This window comes from Microcebus murinus, chromosome 18 (assembly GCF_040939455.1).
Source record: "Microcebus murinus isolate Inina chromosome 18, M.murinus_Inina_mat1.0, whole genome shotgun sequence".
In the NCBI taxonomy this organism is placed as follows: Eukaryota; Metazoa; Chordata; class Mammalia; order Primates; family Cheirogaleidae; genus Microcebus; species Microcebus murinus.
Genome location: NC_134121.1, coordinates 28368225 through 28393849, shown reverse-complemented (window position 1 = coordinate 28393849; position 25625 = coordinate 28368225). Strand labels below are relative to the sequence as shown.

General features: G+C 36.3%; 1 protein-coding gene across 2 annotated transcripts in view; it reads left to right on the top strand.

The window, feature by feature from the left end:
• Positions 1–25625, top strand: part of AATF (apoptosis antagonizing transcription factor) — a 102122-nt gene that overhangs the window by 28080 nt on the left and 48417 nt on the right. The window contains exons 5-9 of one of the 2 annotated variants that reach the window (XM_012780276.3): positions 6369–6486; positions 7643–7841; positions 8832–8996; positions 11501–11584; positions 13185–24847. In XM_012780276.3, coding sequence (XP_012635730.2) covers positions 6369–6486; positions 7643–7841; positions 8832–8996; positions 11501–11584; positions 13185–13256 — 638 coding nt within the window. In that variant the 3' untranslated portion in view covers positions 13257–24847. Of the gene's footprint in view, positions 1–6368; positions 6487–7642; positions 7842–8831; positions 8997–11500; positions 11585–13184; positions 24848–25625 lie in introns of those variants that run through there. The other variant, XM_012780217.2, reaches the window with a different exon arrangement.

Below are 25625 nucleotides of genomic sequence, written 5' to 3'. Positions count from 1 at the left end.
TGCTTTGAAAAGTTATCCTTGTGGTTATTTGGTAACATTCAAAAAAATTCTTTTAGTCCACAAAACTAATTAACACACTAGGACAGAACACCTTATAGTATTCCAGTTAAAACATGGTCCTCATAGTAGTGCACACATTTATCTAAATCTCTGAATATATATGTACATGCACATACCTGTATTGTATATATACACTTGGATATATAAAAATTCTAGTTGGACGTATATTGGAAATGATAGCAAATTATCCAAATGCTTGGTGTTGAGGAATCTGTAACCTGCTGTCCTCTCCCTTACTGGTAATGCCATTCTGCTTGGGGAATATAGAACAAGCCCAAACAGCAATACTGACAGAATTTGGAATTATGATACAGTGGAGCCTTCACGCAATTCTTTGTTGAAGAAGTTAGGGCCTAAATGTTAAGGCTTATTGTTATTCTGAGTTGATAATCTCTGCCTTGCTTTAATAATTTTTCCTCATGCCTGGGTAGCCCGCGAGTTGCACAATAATCACTCACACAGCTTTGTAATCAATGCCCAAAGTAATAGGATTCCTCTGGCCACCGGCAATTAATAAATTTGTGTCTTTTTTAAAACACTAGCAAGTCGGGCCTGAAATACGACTGACTGGCTCTCCTCATTTGCATATTTATTGCAGTGGAAAAATTCTTACCAGATGATTGATGCTGAGCCTGCCTCTTGAATTCCAAGCAGCACATTATTATGAAATGAAAAATGCCGGCCATACAGTTGATTAAAGTTGAAGACAGTGGAATCGGTGTTTTTTAAGATTGTGGGAGAATTAAAGGCATATTTTAATAGATGTTGACAAGAAGTGAACTAACAAAAGCAAAGCAAAGGATTTGCTTGAAAAGATTTAATCAAACGTCTTTCTTGGGGGATTAATTGCCGGGGATGACTAGTGCAAGTGGCAGGCTTGTGTGGATTTGAATGAAAAGTATTGTTCTCAGGCCAATATATTGTGTCATTTTGACCTATAGTTTAGCTCTAGTTCTAGAGTTACTTTTGAAGGAGAAAAAAAATGCTGTTGTAATCTGTAAATTCCAGTTCAGTGTATTTATCTGGGGTAATAGGAATGTGGAAGTTTATTTGTACCTGTACATAAATAACTATGTTTGCATATTTGTTTTAAAATGACTGTATAGATATTTAAAAACTGGTAAGGTAAGCTTTGTTTTACTTTATACATTAACTCTTCCTGGTCCCCCCTCCATGCCATTGCCAGAAATTTTACTTGTTGGTTTATAATCTAATTAATAAACCGTGAGCCTGTGTCTAAACTTATTCTCTGCCTACAGTTTTATGTCAGACAGCCTAGATGAATCAGGGAAAAAAATAAAGCTGTTAGGTGAAAATGGTTTTTAGATTGGTGACATTTTATATATACAATGCTTGCATATGGATAGCATGTAAATGAATAACCAATATAGGAGTCTGTGAATACGGTCCAATCCTAGCACTGGAGATTGGTATAAGCAGAGTATAAAAGATTTTCATCATGTGAAAGAGAATTTTTTTTTTTTTTTTTGAGACAGGGTCTTACTTTATCTCCTGTGTAGAGTTTATCTCCTGTGTAGTGGCATCATCGTAGCTTGCTGCAAACTCAAACTCCTGGGCTTAAGTGATCTCCTTGCCTCAGCCTCACGAATAGCTGGGACCACAGGCGTGTGCCACCACACTCAGATAATTTTTCTATTTTTTGTAAAGACTGGGTCTCCCTATGTTGCTTAGGCTGGTAAACGATGATGATTTTTGACAGTCATATGCCTTCTATTTTTACATTTTTAATTTCCAAAATAGCTTAATATGTAATAACAGTTACTATTTTTACCTTAGTTCCATGAGATCAACAGGCAAAGGATTATATACGTTTTATAAATGAGAAAATTGAGACTCAGGTTAAATTGGTCTTCTCAGTGTAACATGACTAGTCAGTGATAGTGTCAGTTAAAATAAAGGGCTCCTAACACTCAGTAAAGTACTCTTTCCATTTATTTTTTGCTCAGAATTATTCCTAAAGCTGGTGACCAGATGCTTAGGTTGAATCTCAGTAATATGGTGAGGCATATGTCCTTCTTAATCTCCTCTTAAGGGAAAGGCCTCTGGAAATGGACCATGTAAGGCAAAATAAACATATACATCCTTGATAGTCTCCATTTGTTTTGTGGCCACGTGCCAAGAGGGAGAGAGACGAAAGTATATGCATCTTTGCTGCATTTGTTAACTTTTGACTGTAAACAATAATTGGGAGAAAAATTAGAGGTGAATTGGAAACTGTTGATTTCTTCTATTTATTATTCATAGGGCTGAACAAATAGAATTCCAGCCTATATGAATAATAAAGAGGGTTTGTTTGTTTGTTTGTTTGTTTGCTTGTTTTGACTGGGAAGAATTCTCTGTTGAATTTGAGCCTCCAGAAGAGAGTCTTTCCTCATTCTTGTCAGCTCTGGCTTTGAGGAGGCCTACTACCTTCAGCTAAGGATTACCCCATTATCTCAGGTTTTACATATCATCTAGAAGTTACAAAGTTATGTAACAGTTACAAAGAAATGAGAATTAGGTTCTGTCTTCTAAAACTCTTTATAGAAAGTTGTCCGTGTGTTGGGGGCACTGGTGACATTTGCTTTTGGTGGTTAGAAGCCCAGAATTGCAGATTTCATCTCTGGTAGGTCTCTTGACACTTTGATGCATGGTAGTGCTATCCCTGAATGGAGCCTAAATACTTCAGGGCTACTTTCTGACTGGGTGAAGGGGTGTATAAAATGAGAACATATGAGAGAGTATTAACAGAAAGGCACACTTTGATTTACTGATATTGGCTCTCCGCTTTCTTGTTGGATTGATATGCTGTCTAATATATCTGCAATGGATTTTTTTAAAACTGACTTGAACAAAATAAAAGGGCTTGTGTAGCTACTTGAAAGTGGCCCTTTAAAGTTGTAGTCTTTCATTGGATGTTTTCACAATTCTCAGTTATGTTACATGTTAGAGTCAAATTATGACTTGCTTGTTGGGGGCAAGCAGCTATAAACGTTATAGACTGCTTTGCAGCTTATTCCCTGTGTGATTCTTGATTTTATATTTTAGATCATGGACACGTGGTACCTAGAGGAAGTAAGGAACAGGCACATTGCTCTTCTTATTTATTTTACTTTTTTATTGTGGTAAAAAGTATGTAGCAAAATTTACCATCTTAAACATTTTTACGTGTACAGTTTAGTAGTGTTAAGTATATTCACATTGTTGTGCAACCAATCTGCATACCTTTTTATTTACAAAACTGAAACTCTATACCCATTAAGCAATACCTCCCATTTTCCTCTCTCTTTAGTTCCTGGTAACTACCATTCTGCTTCCTGCTCTGTGATTTGGACTTCATATAAGTGGAATCATACAGTATTTCTCTTTTTCTAATTAGCTTATTTTACTCAGCATAATAAAGTCTGAATAATATACCTTTTTTTCCCCTCTTCTTTAATAGGATGAGTTTGAAGGATTATAGATGATGTTTTTCTATACAGAGATGACTGGGATAGTAGGATTTTTTTTATTGTACTCTGGTCTTGGGATTTTTAAAAAATATTACTTTAAAATTATGGTAAAATATACATGACACAAAGCTTACCATTTTAACCATTTTAAGTGTATATAGTTCATTGTCATTAAGGACATTTACACTATTAGGTTAACCATTACCACCGTCTACCTCCAGAACTTTTTCATCATCCCAAACTGAAACTCTGTACCCATTAAACAGTAAGTTCCCATTCCCCTTCTTCCCATCCTCTGGGAACTAACCACTGTTCTACTTTCTTTGTCTATGAATTTGTTTTAACTACTTCATATATAGGTGGAATTACAGAATATTTTTCCTTCTCTAACTGGCTTATTTCACTTATCCTAATACTTTCCAGGTTCGGTATGGGAAAATTTTTAAAGCTACTTTGCAAATGTGAAATTGATCTGTGGTTCACTTTGGAAAACATAGGATCTGTCTCTTAAGATATAGCCATTTCTAGAAAAAGAAGGTAAAAACTGAGTAATACTTAACATAGAATTTGAATGAGATGAGATTTCTGTATTTTCATGGGCTCCCTTCCAGGTATTAGTGTCTTTCCTATTTTCTTGCTACAACATACACTTTCATAACCTTAGCTACTAGGGGATATCTGTTTACAATTCTCAGCTCTTTTAACAGATGATCATTTGTAGTAACAGTATCTGTAATTATCTGTATTCTTTGCTTTCCTCATTTCTTTAAAAGTTTTCCATGTGTTTACATAATTTTGCATTGTTCTACTTATACACTTAGCACATTTAGACTGAATAATTCTTGCCTTTAAAATTGTCTTTATTCTTTTTTTTTTTTTTTTTTTTTTGCTTACTTTTCATCTTAACTTAATCCATTTCCCAAAAGCTGACAGAGGAATAATTCTGTATTGACTTTTTTCTTATGAGAATACAATTTTATCTCCATATTTGGTGAAAAGTTTTGGGTTTTCTTCTTTTTCTTAAGATTGAGAGCAACAAATTGAGAACCTTGGTTTGGAACACAAGGTATTTTGTTTTTTTTCAGGTAATATTTATATATTACAAATCCTCCCGATGGCATGATATGCATTGATTATAAAAGGATTAGAGTATAGAATTTAGAAAAGATGTGATCAAGGATCTTATTTTAAATAAGGAAGTTATATTTATATAGTTTTATATAGAGATTATTTGAAAGAATGCAGAGTAGTTGTTGGATCATTGAGTTCCTTCTGACCAGTCTGAGAAGGCCTTCTCAGGTAGGTTAGTTCTTCACCTTGTATGTATTGAAATAGAACACTGTAGTATAAAATATATGGAGAACTTGTCTAACTCATGACAAGTTCTGAGTGGGTTGGTATCCCATTGATGAAACAGGTTGGGATGTAAAATAGTGAGAAGGCTGCTCATGCTGGGCAGGTGGAGGCAGAAGCAGAAAAGACAGATAAAATAAGACTTACAAAAATCATTTAACCGAAAATTTGTGTGGGCTGAAGTTTGTATGGAAGGTAAAATGAAAATGAATGTAGGGGTAGCTGAATGGAAATAGAGATGCTTGTGAGAAGATTACAGTTATGTAACGGAAAGAGGGAAGGAGTGGTAGAAGCATGGCCAGAGATAAATGGACAATTATTAGTGATACTACAATGGAAAATACAGGATTTAGCAACCATACAGATGTATAGAATAAGAGCACCAAATGTCAGTGATCTCTTGTGAAAACATATTAAACAGCAGAGAAATTCAGACAAGGGAGAAGAATTACAAAAGAAGAAAAAGTTCTGTTTCTGACATGGTATGTTTGAATTAGTGATGGAGCATCCATGTGAAGATTTTCTGGCAGTTGCTAGAAATGTGAAAGTTTGGTATTCGGAAGGTGTCTGGAGTGCTTTCAACACATAAATGGTGATTATCAGTGTCTAGTTAGCCTCTCTAATAGGATTATTCTTATAGAGAAGGTAAGAGTTCAGTTCTCAGAAGAACCAGGTTTTATTCTGAAAGTTTTTAGCCATGGACTGTATACTTAATCTTGAGCAGATATGTTATACACATGTGTGTTCTTGATGTGCAATTTTTTAAATTTTTTTTCCTTGATTTTATTTATTTATTTTTCCATTTTTTTTTTAAATTTCAGCATATTATGGTTTTTTTTTAATTTTCGTTTTTACATATGATCATTCCCAAGATGTACAAATTTTTAATATACAATTCAGGACTGCAAATAAAAAGCCATTAACGTGCGTTTTCATACGTGAACAGGAACTTTCCATAAGAATATGTGCTGAGAGATTGGGTGAACGGTGTGGCAGCTCAAACTAGAGGCAGATGAGCTCTCTTGGGAGGGGGGAGGTGTGGTGGCAAGGATCCTGGGACTCAGTTGTGCTCTTTCAGAGAAGAGGAATTGCTTAAGCAGCTGATTGATAACAGGGATAATCCAGGAGGTCAGTGGGTAACCTATAGGACAATACCCCCAAAATTTAACACCAACAGAACAAGTTAATAGTTATAAAGGAGTTTGTCACACCTAATGCATTTAAGAACTGACAATTTATTGAACTTTCACTGTTTGCACTTTTTTAAGCTCTTAAACATATGATCTTACTTGTTCCTCACAACAATCCTATGAGGTAGGCACTGTTGTTATTTCCATTTGGGAATTCCATGTTTCAGAGAGTTTTTCAGTCCCCCTGGTATCCTGCACTTCCCACTTTTATCCGCACCAGCCAGAACTGCTCAGGAGTCATGAGTTATAGACATCGCCTGCTTTAGAGAATTGTAGATAACTAATTGTCCTTTCTCTGTGCTTTATTTCCCAGGTCACAAGGCACTTAAAGCATTGTTGAGGTCATTGGTAGATCTTCAGGAAGAGTTGCTTTTCCAGTATCCAGACACTAGATATCTAGTAGATGGGACAAAGCTGCCCAAAACAGGAAGGTAAGGAGGGAATGGAACTATGGAGTTGTTTATTTCTTTTCATTTTGAATATTTTCTTAACATTTATGAAAGAGAAAGCCAAAGTTCTTCTCAGGTGGATTCCAGGCTTAATATTAGTAAAATAGAAAGAGCCCCTTATATTTAACTCATAGTCAGAATGGCACATAAATTTGGAATTAGATTTTGGATTTTTATATTTAGTTGTACCTAGTTCACTTTGTGGGCTTAGGCAAAAGACTTGGCTTCTCTTTAGATCTATTGGATTAGCAGATAAAAGCACATTTTTATGAAATTAATGTTTATGAAACACTTTGTGTCCATACCATGGAATCACTGGTCACAACCGTCTCCTTTTCAATAAGGGAAGAAGCTGTTATTTTGAAAGATGGAAAAATTTCAGAAAACAACAGCAAAATAGCTCTTTTTCTTTTCTGAAATTATTTGATAAAGGTTTTTTCTTCCCTTTGTTCGCACCTGCTGTATGTGGTACCTGCTTGCTTTTTTCCCTTGGGCTTGTCCTTTGTTTCATTTTTTTGGACTGAACTAATTGGAAGGATAAAAAGGAAGCTCACATTTATTGAGCACCTATTATGCGTTAGGAGTCAGTAATCTATTGAGTGTGATTGGCTATATAGTTGGAAGTTGTATTACATTCTCATGGCAGTTACATATACAGCATCACAGCTTAGTGCTGTTTCTTTTGCCTACCCCTTTAAGTTTTCTTCACATTCCACTTGTCTTCTGTTTGGTTCAACTAATATTATTCATCTTTCCTGAAAAGTTGGTTACAGAGAGACTGTTTCCATTATTGATTTGAGGATTAAGGTCATAGAAATATGATTATATGTTTAATTTTTAAAGACCCTCGTGTAATAGGATAGGCCTGGTTCCTATGCGTTTCTAACATCATTTATTTTTATGGCTTGCTTACCTTTTAAAAAATGTTTTGAAACCAGTTATTTTTACATTTATTTGAAAAGTTACATGAGTTTTGATTGATCTCATGAACATTCTTTTCAAACAAAAAAGAAGCCATCTTTGGTGATATTTTAAAGGTAGATAGAACAAGTAAGATGTAAACATTCTCTACTTCATGTGAACCTAATTTATTTAATGTTTATTTACACCGGACTTAGTGTTCTTACTGGTTTTCTAGTGAAGAGATTTCTAGTGAGGATGATGAGCCAGTAGAAGAGAAGCAGCGGCAGAGAAGGGTCCTGCGAAAGAGGAAGCTGGAGATGGATGAATACCCGAGCTTCATGGCAAAGCGTTTTGCTGACTTTACAGCCTACAGGAACCGCACACTTCAGAAGTGGCATGATAAAACCAAGCTGGCTTCTGGGAAACTGGGGAAGGCAAGTGTGTGTGCGTGCGTGTGTGTGTAAGAATAGGTTGTGTGGACCTAAAAGCATTGTAACTACAGCTTGTTTGTATGGGTGTTGTCACACAGTAATAGTAATCAGTCATTTGTGTAGCAAAATGTAGTGAACTTCTGCCACTGGGTTTTTTTTTTTTTTTTTTTTTCTTCCCATTTTTTTTTTTTTTATTTCGGCATGTTGTGGGGGTACAGATTTTAAGGTTTCAATAAATGCCCATTTCCCCCCCTCCCCCCAAAAGTCTGAGTCTCCATCATGACCATCCCCAGATGGTGCACATCTCACTCATTATGTATGTATATACCCGCCCCCTCCCCCCTCCCCCCTGCCCAATACCCTATTACTGTAGTACCTATGTGTCCACTTAGGTGCTACTCAGTTAATACCAGTTTGTTGGAGAATATATCTGGTGCTTGTTTCTCCATCTTGGGATACTTCACTTAGTAGTATGGGTTCCAGCTCTAACCAGGAAAATATAAGATGTGCTATATCACCATTGTTTCTTAGAGCTGAATAGTACTCCATGGTATACATATACCACATTTTATTAATCCATTCTTGGATTGATGGGCACTTGGGCTGTTTCCATACCACTGGGTTTTATATAATACCATTCAGATTTGGGATTTTAACGTTATTAGAAAGAATGTTTTATTTTTAAATTGAAGCCTTGTAGTTTTCAAATGCTGAGAATACAAAATACTTTAAAGAAATTGATTTTAAAACAATAATTATTAAAGTAGCAGAAGTTAATCTCTGGGCGTAAAAAGGTGATATGACCTGCTTGAGGCTAATTTTTTTTTCCCTGAGAACAATGATAGCCATTCACAAACTCAGTCCTTAACATAAGATCTCTTCTGAAAAGACGATTGTCTATTTCTCTGCTGACACAGAAAGATAGAGAAACCAATGTAGCTGCCTTTAGCACAAATTTTCTGCATTATCTTATACTGGTTAATGTTATCGCAGGGTTTTGGTGCCTTTGAACGCTCAATCTTGACTCAGATTGATCATATTCTAATGGACAAAGAAAGATTACTTCGAAGGACACAGACCAAACGCTCTATCTACCGAGTTCTTGGCAAACCTGAACCAGCAGCCCAGCCTGTCCCAGAAAGCTTGCCAGGAGAACCGGTAAGAACTCTGTGATGCAGGATGATTATGGGGAAAAGTTTCTATGAGGCTAATTAACTGAAAAACTTGTAGGTATTACCTGTTGGTATAAGATGTTACTGAAAGAAAGGAAAACAGCACTATTTTACTAGACTGTTGAAAAACTGAGAGTATGTGGCAGGGGGAAGTTTTTATAAATGGGGCTACTATTAACTTTTGTATGTTATCTTCTCTTAATTTTGAGTTTGATACAGGATTCTGGTAATGGAAGCATTGTGAATCTAATTTTTAAAATTAACTTTTAAAGCTATTTCTATGGAAATGTCAGTATTGAAGCAAGTATATACTTTTAGGCTTAATGTTTGCCATTTAGGTATTCTAGAAAAGGACCCAAAAGTGGAATATTCAAATTATTTTGTTTAAAGGAAACATTTGAATTTTTTAATTATAGGAGAAATGTATACTTAATACTTCTAAGTTTGTAAAAAATGAAAATGAAAAATTTCCCCCTATTCAAAAAATTCAACTCCTCAGATTTAACGCTGTTAATATTAATAGTTGTAACAAGACCAGGTACACTAGCTCACACCCATAATTCTATCCCTTTGAGAGGCTGAAGCAGGAGGATTGCTTGAGGCTAGGAGTTTGAGACCTGTGGGCAACATAGCCAGACTCCAGACTCAGGCTCTATTAAAAAAAATAAAGAATTAGATGGGTGTGGTGACATGCACCTCTAATCCCAGCTACTTGGGAGGCTGAGCGGGCAGGATCACTTGAGCCCAGGAGTTCGAGGTTACAGTGAGCTGTGATTGTATCACTACATTCCAGCCTGGGTAACAGAATGAGAACCTGTCTCTTTAAAAAAAAAAAAAATGTTGTAACAAGGTTCAAGTATTTGGGTCTTTTTTTTTCCCCCAGGAAATTATAGACATTTTGGATACATGTTATGACTTTTCCAAATCCCAACCATGATTTGAGAAGTGCCCTTCCCCCCCTACAACACTCACTGTGTCCATTAGTTTATCCATACTCCACCCTCTACCCCTAAATAATATTACTACTGTGTGAGCCCCTTAGTGTTAGTCAGTCAGTGCCAGTTTGATGGCAAGTACATGTGGTGCCTACTCTTCCATTCTTGTGATACCTCACTTTGGAGAATGGGCTCAAGCTCTACCCAGGAATATATATAAAATATAAGAGGTGCTAGATCACCGTCGTTTTTTATAATTGAGTTGTATTCCATTGTATACATATACCATATTTTATTAATCCACTCATGGATTGACAGACACTTAGGTTGTTTTCACATCCTTGCTATAGTGAATTGTGCTGCCATAAACATTCGAGTGCAGATGTCTTTATTATAGAATGACTTTTGTTCCTTTGGGTAGATGCCTAATAGTTCTATTGCTGGATCAATTGTAGTTCTACTTGTAGCTGTTTGAGGTATCTTCAAATTCTTTTCCACAGGGGTTGCGCTAACTTGCAGTCACATTTGGGTCTTTTTAATTCATATATCTATAGATACATAAATATGATTATCTTTTTACTAAATGGGATAAACATGTGTATAAATATATAAAATACTGCAACTATATATAAAAAACTCACACCTTTTATTTTTTTATTTTTATTTTTTGTTGAGATAGAGTCTTGCTCTGTTACCCTGGCTAGAGTACAGTGGTGTCATTGTAGTTCACTGCAACCTCAGACTCCTGGGATCAAGCGATCCTTCTGCCTCAGCCCCCTCGGTAGCTGGGACTGCAGGTGCATGCCGCAACATCTAGCTAAGTTTTCCATTTTTTGTAGAGACAGGGTCTACAGGGTCTTGTTCTTGCTCAGGGTGGTTTCAACTCCTGACTTCAAGCAATCCTCCTTCCTCAGCCTACCAGAGTGCTAGGATTACAAGCATGAGCCACCATTCCCAGCCAAAAAATCTCACAACTTTTAAATGTAATGTATCCTAAACACTTTTTCCATATCATTACATAGAGATCTATTTCATTTTTGGATGATATGGATATGTACTATAATTTATTCAAACAATGGATATTTATGTTTTTAGTTTTAGAAACAGTGCTACAAGTTGTGCATTTTTGTGAACATATGGATAGATTTCTTGATGTGTAAATGTTAAAGAAAATACATTAAGTCCTGATAGGTGTTGCCAGATTGCCTCTAAAAAGGCCACATTAATTTCCATTCCCTCCAGCTGTGTTCTCCAGTACTGTGTTACCAGTCTTAGAGGTGAAAAATGCTATCTTCTCATTTTAATTTGCATGTTGTGTTTTATTAGAGTTAGGTTAAACATTTTCATATGATTATTTGTGGGTTTTTGTTTTTGGGGGGCCACTGTTAACATTTTTGCCTATTTTTCTATTGGACTGTTTTGTTCTTTAATTTTAAGAGCTTTTTATATCTTAAGGAAAACAGTGCTTTGACTGTTACACGTATTATTTGCAGTAGCTATGTTTCTTTGATAACCTCATTGGGATTCTCTCTTTTCTTACTACTTGCTGATACAGGAGGTCCTTCCTCAAGCCCCTGCCAATGCTCATCTGAAGGACTTGGATGAAGAAATCTTTGATGATGATGACTTTTACCACCAGGTGTGATTTTTTTTTTTTTTTTTAATACTCTTTGTTACAAATCAGGTTTTAGTATTTTAAAACAACTGATAAAATTCTCTAAACAACAAAGGTAGCTTATTTTGGAAGGATAAGAGTCAGACAGTGAGTTAGAACTTGTACATTCAAAATTATTACTTACTGCATCATTCAGGATTTGTTGCTTTTCTTCTGTCATATGCTTTCCTTTTGAAATGAAAGCAGCTACTAGGCTACTTTGTTGGTTGTTGCTTCAGTATAAATTATCTGTAAAACAATTTCAGATTCTTTGAGTTAGGTGGTTTGTACAGCTGTTTTTGATAATGGAGGGCTTTTTGTAGGTTGTTAAGTTTCTTGTCCCATTACTATTAGAGTGGGACATGGAGCTGGAAGTCTGGAATCCCAGAGTTCTTGAATTGCACTTCTGGTTCTATTATTATTAAGCCTTTTGTTTTTAATGTCTTTTTGTGCCTCTTCAGTCAGTTAAGTATGTACTGAGAGTGTATGCTACTGTTGATTATAATAACAGTATAGTGCTTTGAAGACAGAAGGAATTGGTAGAATTTGAAATATGGTCCAGTTCTCAGTATGTCTTCACAAACATCCCCAGTTCTCTTCCTGACATTACTATCTGCTGACATGCCGCTCTTTTTAATGATGCCAGAGACTGTTAATGTAGGCTAAACATTTGGGCTATTCTAAAGAACTAAAATAACTTCCTGTATTCCTGAGTCTCTTGATAAGTTATATTTCTTAATGAAATATGCTTTAGGCTGTACCCATTCTAGCTTAGTGGTGAATCGAGGGTGCCATGCTGTTCAGCAGTGATACACCAGTTTTACATGAGCCATTGTTTATCAAGATAATGTTTTTCTCTGTAGAATTTTTTTTTTTTTTTTTTTTTTTTTGAGACAGAGTCTCACTTTTGTTGTCCAGGCTAGAGTGAGTGCCGTGGCGTCAGCCTAGCTCACAGCAACCTCAAACTCCTGGGCTCAAGCGATCCTTCTGCCTCAGCCTCCCGAGTAGCTGGGACTACAGGCATGTGCCACCATGCCCGGCTAATTTTTTTTTTATATATATATATCAGTTGGCCAATTAATTTCTTTCTATTTATAGTAGAGACGGGGTCTCGCTCTTGCTCAGGCTGGTTTTGAACTCCTGACCTTGAGCAATCCGCCCGCCTCGGCCTCCCAAGAGCTAGGATTACAGGCGTGAGCCACAGCGCCCGGCCTTCTCTGTAGAATTTTTAGTGTGTTAACTTTTGCCAAAGAATTTGCAACTGCTTGTTGAAGGATTAACAGTGATGGCTGTACTATGCCATGGATATGAAGAAAGGAACTTCTTAGTAAAATTACATGTAAAGCCAGAATAAATGATTCTATATTGGGGTTTTGCCCTAAAAAGAGAGACCTCCTATTAATTTTTTTATTCATTCTATTATGTTTGATAAAATTATTGCCATATATGAGTCTTTAAAGTAATGATTAAAAAAAAAGTAATGATGAGAGGGTATAGGAAAGAGGATTGGTGTGGTCTCAGCTGTTCCTTGTCAAAGGTCCTGATTCTTTTTTCCTTTTCTTCTCTTATTATATCCATTTGTCAGAAGAGTAGAGAACTCTGTTTTGTTCTGGAGTGTCTAAGGAAGTACCTGATGTGGGATATTAATGCTGTATAATTGTGTGAGATCATGGGAGACAATCAAAAATGTTCCAGTCCTCATTAACTGAAGTGTACATTGTTCGATGGAAAGTGTATCATAAATTAAATATGCTTAATAAAATAAACTGAAATTACTGGGAAGAAGTTATTTCTATTGGCAATTCTTAGTCTGAAAGATTTTTTTTTTCTTTTTTTTGCCTGGAGCTCTGTTTAAAAAGAAATAGCCATACTTGATTGGCCCTTCATCCCAATTAATAATTTTAACTTCGATAAATTCTGATTTCAGAGTTATGACTAGTCACATCTTAGCTTTTCCCCTTGCTGGTTAATTGGGGTGCTGGGGTTAATCTAAATTAAAACTTAAACTAATAGAGGTCAGCAAGGCAGCTGAAACACCTGAGTGAAACAAATGGGGCTGCCAGGCGCAACTTTATCTTGGCTGTTTCCCAAGAGGGAAGTGGCAGCAAATTGGAGTTGTTTCAGCCTTCTGTAAAGGTGAATGATGGGTGACACTTGTTAATGTACAGCATCTCCGGAAGCATTCCAGATTGCTTTGCTGCTGTACCAACTGCTGCCATCCATGCACAGTCAGTAGGAACTGGACCAGTTGCCAACATCTGGCAGCACAGCAAGGAATGGGTGCAAGTCCTGAAACCCCGCAGATTCTAAATATGGTGCTTAGAACTGTGCAGGCTTTAATCATTTACCCCTCTTTGGCAGCAGGCTACGACAGCTTATCCTAGCCTCGTACATCACATCCCGACATCTGCTGAGCTGCAAGGCAGCTGCACATTCATTTTCTTTTCTTGCCTTTTCTCTTTGCTTCCTATTCCCCTTCTTCTTCCTACTCCCCGCTCCCTTCAGCTTTCCTTCCCCTCCCCAGTATACTTCTTGGGAGAGATGATCTGTAAAGATTACTGCTTCATTGTGTGCAAGTAATTGTGGTGATGCCAGGCCCTTGACAGACACAAGGTAGCACCTGTTCTGCTGACCTGGTTAATTTCTTCTGTTGAGTGGGATTTGCCAGAGATTGGAGCTGAAGCCAATTCAATGATAAGGCTAAAGAAAATGGCTGTATGTTTTCTGTCACCTCCCAATTAAATTGGCTTCATAAAGTGCTTTCCTTTATTTGTCAGGGTAGTAAGCCTGAGCTAAGTGTTGCATTCAGAAGTGGTACAATGTATTACAATGGGCCTGTGAGTTTTCATTTATGTTTTTTTTTTCCTTTTTAATGTGGTCGTATGGAAGAGCTGGGTGGTGAATATAATAGATTCCCCCCTCCACCTTTTTTTAAAACCATACTTGAAGCCAGACTCTTTGGGTCCCATGTTTTGTAAGGAAGAGATTATAGCCACATTGAATTTTAATGTTTGATTGTAAGGGTTTAAAGGCTTACTTGGTTAATTCAGGTGTCTCCAGGCTGTGTAAATGCCCTAAATACTGGGAATGATATGTGGGGTCAGAACACTACACCCCACACACATACACTAATTCTCACTCTCATTCTTTGTTTCTTAATGTGTCTTAAGTTACTATAACTTTGTGTTATTTAATAAAGGTACATGTATGTATGTATGTATATTTATGTGTGTGTATACATACATATGTATGGGGACATTGAAGACTCTATCAGATATCATAAATAATTTCATCATTTTTAGAGCAGAAAAGAACCTTATGAGAAATTAAGTACCTCAGAAGTTAGGTAATTTCATGAAAGTCATATGTTAAATGGCACCACTGATATTTGATCTCAAGACCTCTTAGACAAAGCCTTGTTCTTTCCATACCTTTATTTCTTAAATATTTCATTTTTGAGCCATAAAAAGATTTCACTATACAGTTTTCAGTTTGTAAATAAATAAGCTTCATTTTCTTAGAACCAAAATAAATATTATGTGTTAGAAAGTAATATTTTTTCCTTAGAAGGCAAATGATTTATTGAACTCCTGTTACTTAACAATTCTAATGAAAAAATTAACTTTATAGTTTTGTTACTGGTTTGTTTGGAAACTGAAATTGATGAAAGCTTGAAGTATAGACAGTGGTGGAGGTTTTATGCTACAGAAAAGCATTGCAGGGTTTTACTTCCAAATGGAATTAGTTTGCATTTGGCCTATATCTTGTCAAAGCTCATTCATTCCTAAAGACAATTTTCACAAAACATGAAGGTTGTACATGACCATGAAGGATGAGCCATTTAGAAATGTTTTCAGTATCTGTTTTTCATTTTCATGATCCTATCTGCTACTTTATAACATTAAGTTCTTTTAAGATGTGTTGTCTGTATTACCATTTAAGGTTTTTCTTTTGTTTTGCTTTTTTAAGCCATCAGTTGATCTTTGACTTAATAAGCTTTCGTTCTTAAAGAACTGGGGAAGGACCAACATTTGCTGGATGCGAGTAAACGTGCCAGCTCCTGGACTAAGTTGATAGGTGCTTGACATACATCTGTATTTAATCCTCACAAGATCCTCACAAGTGATGTGACTGCACTTAGCAATAGGCTATATAAAGTGACTGGTTTTATTCTTTTCATATCCCAGACCTCAAACTAGTTTCTTGTCACTTCATGGAATATATTGTTCTGAAAGGACTAATTGAGCTTAGATGTTGACGGATCAATACCTGGATTTCTAAAGGTTCATTAGGATTTTGTATGTTGCTTCTAGTTCTGTTTAGTTTTGATCTGGTTTGTTCTGTCACTTTGAATCTAGCCAGGAGTGTATAGAGAAAGGCGTAATAGGTTTTGCTCTTTTGATGACCACTTTGATGGGTTAAATTTCTCCTTTCATTTGCCATCAGGACATGTCTATAACTGACCTTGCCACATGCTGGACTTTTGTATCTAAGACAGTTGATAATGCCATAAGCAAGTAATTACTAATTCAGTGAACTATTAAAAGTTGATAATGTTGAGAAATAGAGAAGAGGCAAGCTATCTGACAAGATGGTTTACTTTAATTAAGTTGTTGAGTGATTAATATGGACGGTTGATGTGGTGGCTTTAATCATATACATTTAGATCTTAGTGTAAATAAGAAGGGATGCCTCAAGCTACCTTATGTTAATGGCAATACAATATTCTTTCTGTTGGCATATATCTTTCCAGTGGTTCAGTTGATGGTTAATAAAATGTTTTAAAGTTTGATTTGAACTTACTGTTATTAACGAGTTATTGGAAAATAGATGTCTTCTGTTCAGTGTAGTATTTTGTTCTTAGTTTTGCTTTCAAATTGTTGCTGTTATTTGAGATCTGGATAGTGTTTCTTAAAAGGTTGATGAAACTTAATACACATAGACCTTTATGGTGACTTTAGAGAGAACATATGTACGAAGTGCATAAACTTTAAAATTGAAATTATGATTGAAGCTATTGCCTGAAATACTCAGTTCATTTTGGGGGGGTCATAGTAATGGTGTTTAAAAAAAACCCAAACCAAATGTCCAATTAAATTCCAGTTTTAATAACTACAAGATTATTTTGTGTACCATGTGTAAAGATTTTATTTGAGCTACATGGTGGTTTCTCTGCTGCCTTCTTAAGACACTTTTTGTTGGCAGTGCTACAGTTATATACTTGTCAGTGTTTAGACCCAAACATGGCATCAGTATTGGCATTTGATTGCTAGCTTGAGCTCACAATTGTGGAGGCTACACAGAACAGGAGGCCAAACGCCACATTTTATAATAAATACAAGCTCCAGACATTTTTATCAAACAATAGCGTCAGGCTAAGGCGCACATGATGGACCCTAAATTCTTGGGTTTCCTTGCTTTAAATATCATTGGAACATGATGTTAGTACTACTACTTGATTTAACAAAAGGTAAAACCTCAGCACAAAGCCTCAAAACAGTACCTTATGTGGGGCTATCTAGGAAAGAGAAAAAAATTGGCTTAGAACCATTGAAGAAACTTTCAGACACAAGTGGTACCCTGAGAGTTTATTAGGCAAACGTGGCCATAATTGCCTCTTTTTTTTGTACTAATAAGCCCAGTGTCAGCTGTCTGAGTGTTAATTTAACATAGGATCCCAGCAGTATTTCAGTAGCCCCAAGTGAAGAATTTTGCACTCCTCAAGAAATGGGGAGCACTACCTCTTCACTAAAGTAGGCGTGATGTCTTGATATTAGATCATATTTAATGTATTGTCCCTTTAAAGTAATTTATAGGGAAAATGATTTAGCAAGGGAAGGCGAAGTTAATAGGCATCTTCAAAAATGTGTGTGCATTGTGGATCTAGAATAGAACATAACTGTTTTAGAGTTGGATAATATCTTTGGCACCATCAAGTCCAAACTGTCTTTTCACAAGTGAGGAAATTGGAGCCTAGAGGAAGTACATGACTGGTATAAGATCACCCCACTTAGCGAGTTAGGACATTGAAACTCAAGTATTCTTGCTTCCAGTTTGATTTTCTTTCTAGCATATTATACTTACTGCCTTTTGATTGGTCAAGTTTGAAAATCCATTTGAGAATTTCCTTTTCAAATCTATATCTGTTTAGGGAATTTTGGAGATCTAGTGCCTATATCTATTTATGCTCTGACAATTCATATGTATCACTTTCATGCAATTATGAACTTTATTCTGTTAACATTTATTGTGTCAGATGCTAGGTTTATAACAGCTAAGAAGACAAAAATTCCTGCCCAAGGAATTTGTGTTATCTAATGAGTGAAGGTCTCTCTAATTCTGTGAAGTCACAAGATTAAGAGTGTGACTTTACTAAAACTTAGACAAAGAAAATAATTGGTCAAGAGATCAATTGGGTTATTGATATAATAACATGTATGTAGTTCTTTAGTGTTTTCTTATAACAAGTATACCTCAAGCATTCATTAGCATATGGGTTTATCCCTCAACATATACCTGATATAATTCCTAAAGTAATTTCTCTATAACTTATAAAAGGCCTTTAGAGATGGTATTGATATAAACTCTGGATATAATATAAATTCCCACTTTTCCAAGAATGTAGTCATTGTTGGAAGCCAAACTGAGATACTAGTATCTATGGAAACTTATTTCAAGTTAGAAGAGCCTTCAGGTGGGTGATGGGTACAGGAGGGTTCATTTTGCTATTGTTTACTGTTTTGGATGTTTGAAAATTTCTGTAATAAAAAGTTACAGAAAAGCCTTCAGCTTTCTTTTTTCCTTCCATTCATTCATTCAACAAATATTTGAGTTACCTACTGTATATTTATTAACTACTGTTCTAGGCTGTGCTGTCCAGTGTAGTAGCTATGTAATAACTATTTAAGTTTAAATTTTGATGAATTTAAATAGAATAAAATAAAGTTTAGCTCTTCAGTCACACAAGTCATATTTGAAGTGCTAAGTAGCCATGTGTATGAATAGCTACTATATTGGGCATTGCAAATATAGAACATTTCCATCATCACAGAAAGTTCTCTTGGGGCTCTGTTAGAGGCTAGAAGGAAACACAGTTCCTGCCCTTGTGAGCATTCATTCTGTTACCAGCCTCTGAGTGGAGGTTTTTCCAAGTTCTTGGTGTTCCTCACGGAAAAGAATTTCAGGACTCACTGCTTAAGGCAAGCAAATGAAAGCTTTAATGAAAGTGAAAGTACACTTTCAGGGAGAAGAGCAGGCAGGCTCGAAGAGAGAGTGGACAGGCCTGAAAAGAGCAGCTGCCCTGAGAGGTAGTGGTTTCAGATCTTTTGTAGTCTTCCTAATTGAGAGGAGGAATATTCAAGGCCAAGCGATTGGCTTTTGCTAAGAATTTGGGTAGTAATTCCTAAAATTGGGTTCCCTCACACTTTCATATTTTATATTGTTGTCTTGGAACTATCATGGTGATTTTAAAGACAGAGAAATTTTAAAACCATAAGGTAAATGATATTATAATTAGCTAAAGTTCATTTAAGATAGCAGAGATAGCTGACAAGCCAGTTGAAGCCTGTTCTTGCCTGTGGTTACCAGCCCTTTTATTTAAGGGTTGTTTACTTCAACACCTGCACCCAGTCTTCAAACCCCTGCATTAGGTCTCAGCCCTGTCTCCTAGTCTCCTACTCTAATAATTCTAGCTTAGGTAGGTAGGATGAAACAGGGAGATATGTTGTGACAAGCATAGTAGAGAATGGTAAAACTGGGTATGGTGAAAGCAAATGCTAGGGTAAAGAAGTGATGTTTACTGTTATTATTTAGGATGTTCAGGAGATAAGGTGATAGCAGAGAGCTGAGGAAGTGACTAACAGAGCCATGTAGAAATCTGGGGGGAGAGTGTTGGGGACAAAGGGGATTGTAAGTACAAAGGCTGTGAGGCAAAGCAGAGGCTGGCATGTTCCAGGATCATCAAAGAAGCCAGTGTCCCTCGGGATAGTAGGCAGAAAGAGTGATAGGAGAGGAGGTCAGAGGTGATGGGAGGCCACATCCTATGGTACCTTGTAGGCCACTCTATCACTTTGCTGTGACTGAGATGGGAAACCACTAGAGGGTTTTGAACAGAGGAGTAACATGATTGGATTAATGTTTTGAAAGGATCACTCTGATAGCTGTATTGGAAATAGACACTAGAGAATGAGGGGCAAGGTGGCAAAGGGAGACCAGTTAAAAGACTCTAGTGATGATCCAGGCAAGAGATTGGTTGTAGCTTGGTCTAGGGTGGTTTCAGAGGGAGAAGTGGTTAGATTCTAGGTTTATGTTGAAGGTTGAGCTGACAGGATTTGCTGGTGGATTGTATGTGGCATGTTGAATGAGAGTAGTCAAGGATGAATTTTAAGGTTTTGGCTTGAACAGTTAGAAGGAGGAAGTTGCTATTTACTGAGATAGGAAAAAACTGAGAGAAGATAGTTTGGAGGAGAAATCAGGAACTCAATTTTGGTTATATTGCCCTTTCCTACCCCATGGACCTGTGTTTGCTATAACAATTTTTATTTCAAAATAGTGATTAAGTTTGAGATACATCTGCCACATTAATGTGGAGTTGTTGGGGAGGTATTATAGTTTTGTGTGTGTGTGTATATATATATTTTGGAGTTCATGGGAAGGTCTATGCTGAAGGTATAAATTGAGAGCCATCAGCATATAGATTGTATGTAATACCATGAGACTGAATGGTATTACCTAGGAAATGAAAGTAGACAGAAAAAGAGAAGTGATTCTAAGCCTGCATCCTAGAACATTCAGACATTTATAAGCAGGGAGATAGGAAGGAGCCAGCAAAGGTGATGAAGAAGGACCAGCCAGTGATGTAAGACAGAATAAAGGACGAATGATTTTCCAGGTTTCATGTAAAAAAATGTTTGAAGAAGGAGGGAATCTAGTATCATCCTAATACCAAAACCAGACTAAAACATCACAAAGAAAGAAAATTACAGACCAATATTTCATATGAATGTTGACAGGAAATACTAACAAACTCAATCCAGCAACACATAAACAGGATTATTTACCATGACCAAGTGGGATTTAGCCAAGAATGCAAGGTTAGTTTAGCATAAAAAATCAATTAATGTAATATACCATATCAATAGAATAAGGACAAAAACCACATGATCATCTCAATAAATACAACAAAAGCATTTAACATATTTTCATGATAAAAATACTCAACAAACTAAGAATAGAAGGGAACTTCCTCATCTGGTAGAAATATCTATGAAAACCCACAAGTTAACATCATACTCAATGGCCAAAGACTGAATACTTTCCCCTAAGACTAGGAATAAGATGAGGATGTCTGCTCTTGTCATTTTTATTCAGCATTGTACTGGAGGTTCTAGTCAGGGCATTAGGCAAGAAAAAAATAAAAGACATCTAAATTGGAAAAAATTAAAACTATCTTTTATTTGCATTTGACATGATCCTATATATAGAAAATACCAAAGAAACCACCAAAACTACTAGAGCTAATAAACAAATTCAGCATACAAAATGAATACACAAAAATCAGTTGTCTTTCTGTTTACCAGCAATGATCTGAAAAGGAAATTAGGAAAATAATTCCATTTACAGTAGTATCCAAATGAAAAAATACCTAGTAATAAATTTAACCAAGGAGGTGAAAGCTTGTACAATGAAAATTATAAACATTGCTGAAAGAAATTAAAGACTAAATAAATGGAAAGCTATCCCATGTTCATGGATTAGAAGACTTAGTATTGTTAAGATGACATTATTCCCCAAATTGATCTAAAGATTCATCATAATCCCCTTCAAATCCCTGTTGCCTTTTTTGCAGACGTTGACAAGCTGATCCTAAGATTTGTTGGAAATGTAGGAGTCCAGAGTAGCCAAAACAATCTTGAAAAAAAAGAACAAAGTTGGCGGACTCACACTTTCCAATTTCAAAACTTACTACAAAGCTACAGTAATCAAGATGTGTGGTGCTGGCCTAAGGATAGGCATAGAAATTAGTGGAATACAATTGGGAGTCTAGAAGTTAACTCTTATATTTATGGTCAGTTGAATTTTGACAGGGGTTCCAAGACAATTCTGTGGCTGAAAGAACAGTCTTTTCAACAAATGGTGTTCGGACAACTGGATATACACATGCAAAAGAATAAAGAGGGAGCCTTCCCTTATACCTACACAACAATTATTATAACTCATAATTGATCGTAGACCAAAACATAAGAGCTAAAACTATTAAACTTTTAGAAAAAATATAGGAGTGAATATTCATGATCTTTGGTTAGGAAATGGTTTCTTAGATATGACACCAAAAACACAAGTGACCAAAGGAAAGAAAAGATAAGTTGGGCTTCATTGAGATTAAAAAGTTTTGTGCTACAAATGGTACCATCAAGAAAGTGAAAAGACAGCCTACAAAGTGGGAGAAAATATTTGCAAATCACATATCTGATAATGGGCTGATATGTAGAATATATAAAGAACTCTTACAACTGAATAATAAAAGATAGGCCAGTAGAAATTAGCAAATGATCTGAATAGATATTTCTTCAAAGAAGATATATAAATGACCAATAAGCCCAGGAAAAGATGTTTACTATCTTGAAGAAAATGCAAAATAAACCACAATGAATACCACTTAACTAGGATGGCTATAACCAAAAAGATAATAGCAAGTGTTGGCAAGATTTGGAGAATTTGGATCCCTCATACGTTGCTGTGGGAATATAAAGTGTTTAGCCTCTGTGGAAAAGTTTGGCAGTTCTTCAAAATGTTAAACATAGAGTTACCATATGCTCTAGCAGTTTCACTCCTAAGTATACACCCAAGAAAAATGAAAGCATATATCACACAAGAACTTGTAAATGTGGATATTAAAGTCAGTTGATTAAACACAAAAAGTAAACTTGTACATAAATGGTAACAGTATTATATTTAGTAGCCACAAGAAAACCTCCTCAAATGTCTTTCAGTTGATAAATGGATAAACAACATGTGAAGTATCTCTATAATTGAATATTATTTGCCCATAAAAAGGAATACTACACATTGTACTAATAATACACACTGCAACATGATAAATGTGAAAATCATCGTGCCAAGTGAAAGAAGACAGTCACAGAAGACCATAAACCATATGATTTCTATTTATGTGAAATGTCCAGAATGGGTGCATCTATAGTGACAAGAAGTGAATTAGTGATTGCTTAGGGTTGAGGGTGTTAGGGAAAAATGGAGAGTGACAGCTAAAGGGTAATGGGTTTCTTTTGGGGGTGATGATTATATTCTAAAATGTGATGGTTGCACAATTCTATGAATATATAAAACCATTTTTTATGGTATGTTAATTATATCTGAATAAAGCTACTATATCAAATGCTGCAGATAGATCAAATAAGATGAGGACTGAAAGGGTTGACCTTCATGGAAGTCATTGGTGACTTTGATAACTGTTTTGGTAGAGTGGGTTCAAGAGAGAATGGAAGAAGATAAATTGGAGATAGTATAGACAACTCCTGAGGAGGTTTGCTGTAAAGGGAATAGAGAAATGGGACAGCTGCTGGAAGGTTCGAGAAAGTTTTATTTTATGTTAAAATAGGAGATGTGTTTTGTATGCTGAGGGAAATGATCCAGTAGAAAAGGGGAAAATTGATGTTGTAGGAAAGAGGTAAGAATTGTTGGTGAGTATACAAGTAGAGAGGGTTGATCTGGTAGCAGGGAAGGGAGAGCATATGAGTACAGTTGCAAGTAGATAACAAGTGACAGTATGCATGTTCTCATCTGAGTGCTTCTCTTTTACTTTATTTTTTATGAATTCAGCTAAGAGGGAGAAGATGTAGGAGGACCCCATTAAGAAAAAAGAGAAGATACAGAAGAGTTACCTCAGAATAGGGGAGTGAATGGACTAGGAAAATATAGTAGACCTGTCATGTAGCACTAAAGACACATAAAGCTAGTGGTAATTATTTTATTTTTTTTATTTTCATTGAGACGAGGCCTTGCTATGTTGCCCAAGCTGGCCTCAAACTTCTAGCCTCAAGTGATCCTCCCACCTCAACCTCCCAAAGTCTTGGGATTACAAGGGTGAGCCACCATGCTCTCACCTTTAAATGGAGTGAGACCAGTTCGTAGGGTCTTTTTCATTGGCCATATTAATCCACATGGGTGCAGATACTGAAGTTTATTAATATTAATAATAACATTGGGGTTTTGCTAGGAAGTATAGGTACATAATCCCATGTCTGCAATTCAGAAAATAAAAAGTTCTGAAAATTCATGGTTTTATATTTGTTTTGGTAAGTTTGGCAAACTATTGTAGTGGCAAATACTGTACCTGAATGGTTATGAAACTATAGTCTTTATTATCCAACTTAGTGGGAATATTTATATATGTTTTTGTGCTTGAACTTAGGGTGCTGCCCCAGATTCCTCTGAGGCATTTATGGTATATGCACTATATTACCTTTCTAAAATACTAATATTCCTGAATTCCAAGATAGATGCATCCCCAAGAGAGCATGGGTCTGTGTGACAAAGGGACAGCCTGCAGGGGAGTTGAGGATGTATTAATATTTCAGGAGTGATCGTTGTGATGGACCATGGAATCACATCCACCTGGGTAAGGAGGGAAGTGAGCACATGAGGAAAGGAAGAGGGGTGCTGAAAAAGTGGCAGGATCGGTGGTTTATTGATTATGATGGGGCTGAAGAATTATCGGCATCTGAATGCTGGAGGGAGAATGCTGGAAAGATAGGGAGAGATTTGTTTCAGATGGGCTTTTGATCCTTAAGGGACATGATTACAGTTTACAAGTTAGCACTATACCCTTATGGTCTCTTACTTTGAATCTTCTCTAGTTCAGAATGACTTCCTCTTTATTCTTTTAACACACAAATGTTATATTGTATGGTGCCATTAAAAGAAACATTGCCAAAGAATGCCTAGAAATAGTCAGTAATTGAGCTGGTGTCCCAAGGGATATATAACCCCTCTCCCCACATTTATTATAAATAGAAAAAGAAAAAAGTACACATGGAGATATCCATCTAGTGACCAAGGGGCAGGATATTTGAAATGGGGACTCTTGGAAAATCTAAACAATAAAACCCTCTGGGCCGGGCGCGGTGGCTCACGCCTGTAATCCTAGCACTTTGGGAGGCCGAGGCGGGCGGATCGCTCAAGGTCAGGAGTTCGAAACCAGCCTGAGCAAGACCCCGTCTCTACCAAAAATAGAAAGAAACTAATTGACCAACTAAAAATATATATACAAAAAATTAGCTGGGCATGGTGGCGCATGCCTGTAGTCCCAGCTACTCGGGAGGCTGAGGCAGTAGGATCGCTGAGCCCAGGAGATTGAGGTTGCTGTGAGCCAGGCTGACGCCACGGCACTCACTCTAGCCTGGGCAACAAAGTGAGACTCTGTCTCAAAAAAAAAAAAAAACCCTCTGTACATTGTTACTTTGGGTATGGATTAGAAAGAATGGCTTAATATAGTTACTTAATCCTTGTAAAATTCTTTTTATTTGTAGGAAAAAGAAAGGAAAAGCAGATTCTTAAAAAGAAGTTCTTTAGCATTTGAATTGCTTCATTCTTACTCTGTCTTCACACATCAGGGCCTAATACTGATAGTGATTTATTTACACTTCTAGTTAATAATTAGACATTGGGAGACCCTATATATCATGCCTAATGGAATATATGGGGTCTGATGAGAAAGTTTTCTGTGTTGACTAATAAATTTTAACCCAAATGGCCAAGCTTAGTGAAATATTATGGCCTTTGAAATATTTTAAGACTTGTGCTAAGAAAACAGAACTACTTTATTCAGTGAATGAATTTATCATTCCTTCCAAATCACAGGACTTAGCTCTAGCTCTGGAGTGGAGACATGATGCAACGCTGAATCAAAAAGTGGAAAAGCTAATCAAATCCTTAAAGACCAAGAGCAGTGAGGCAGAGTTAGGCTGACTTTTTCATTGATGGTCTTGAGCTATATGTTCTCTTATAA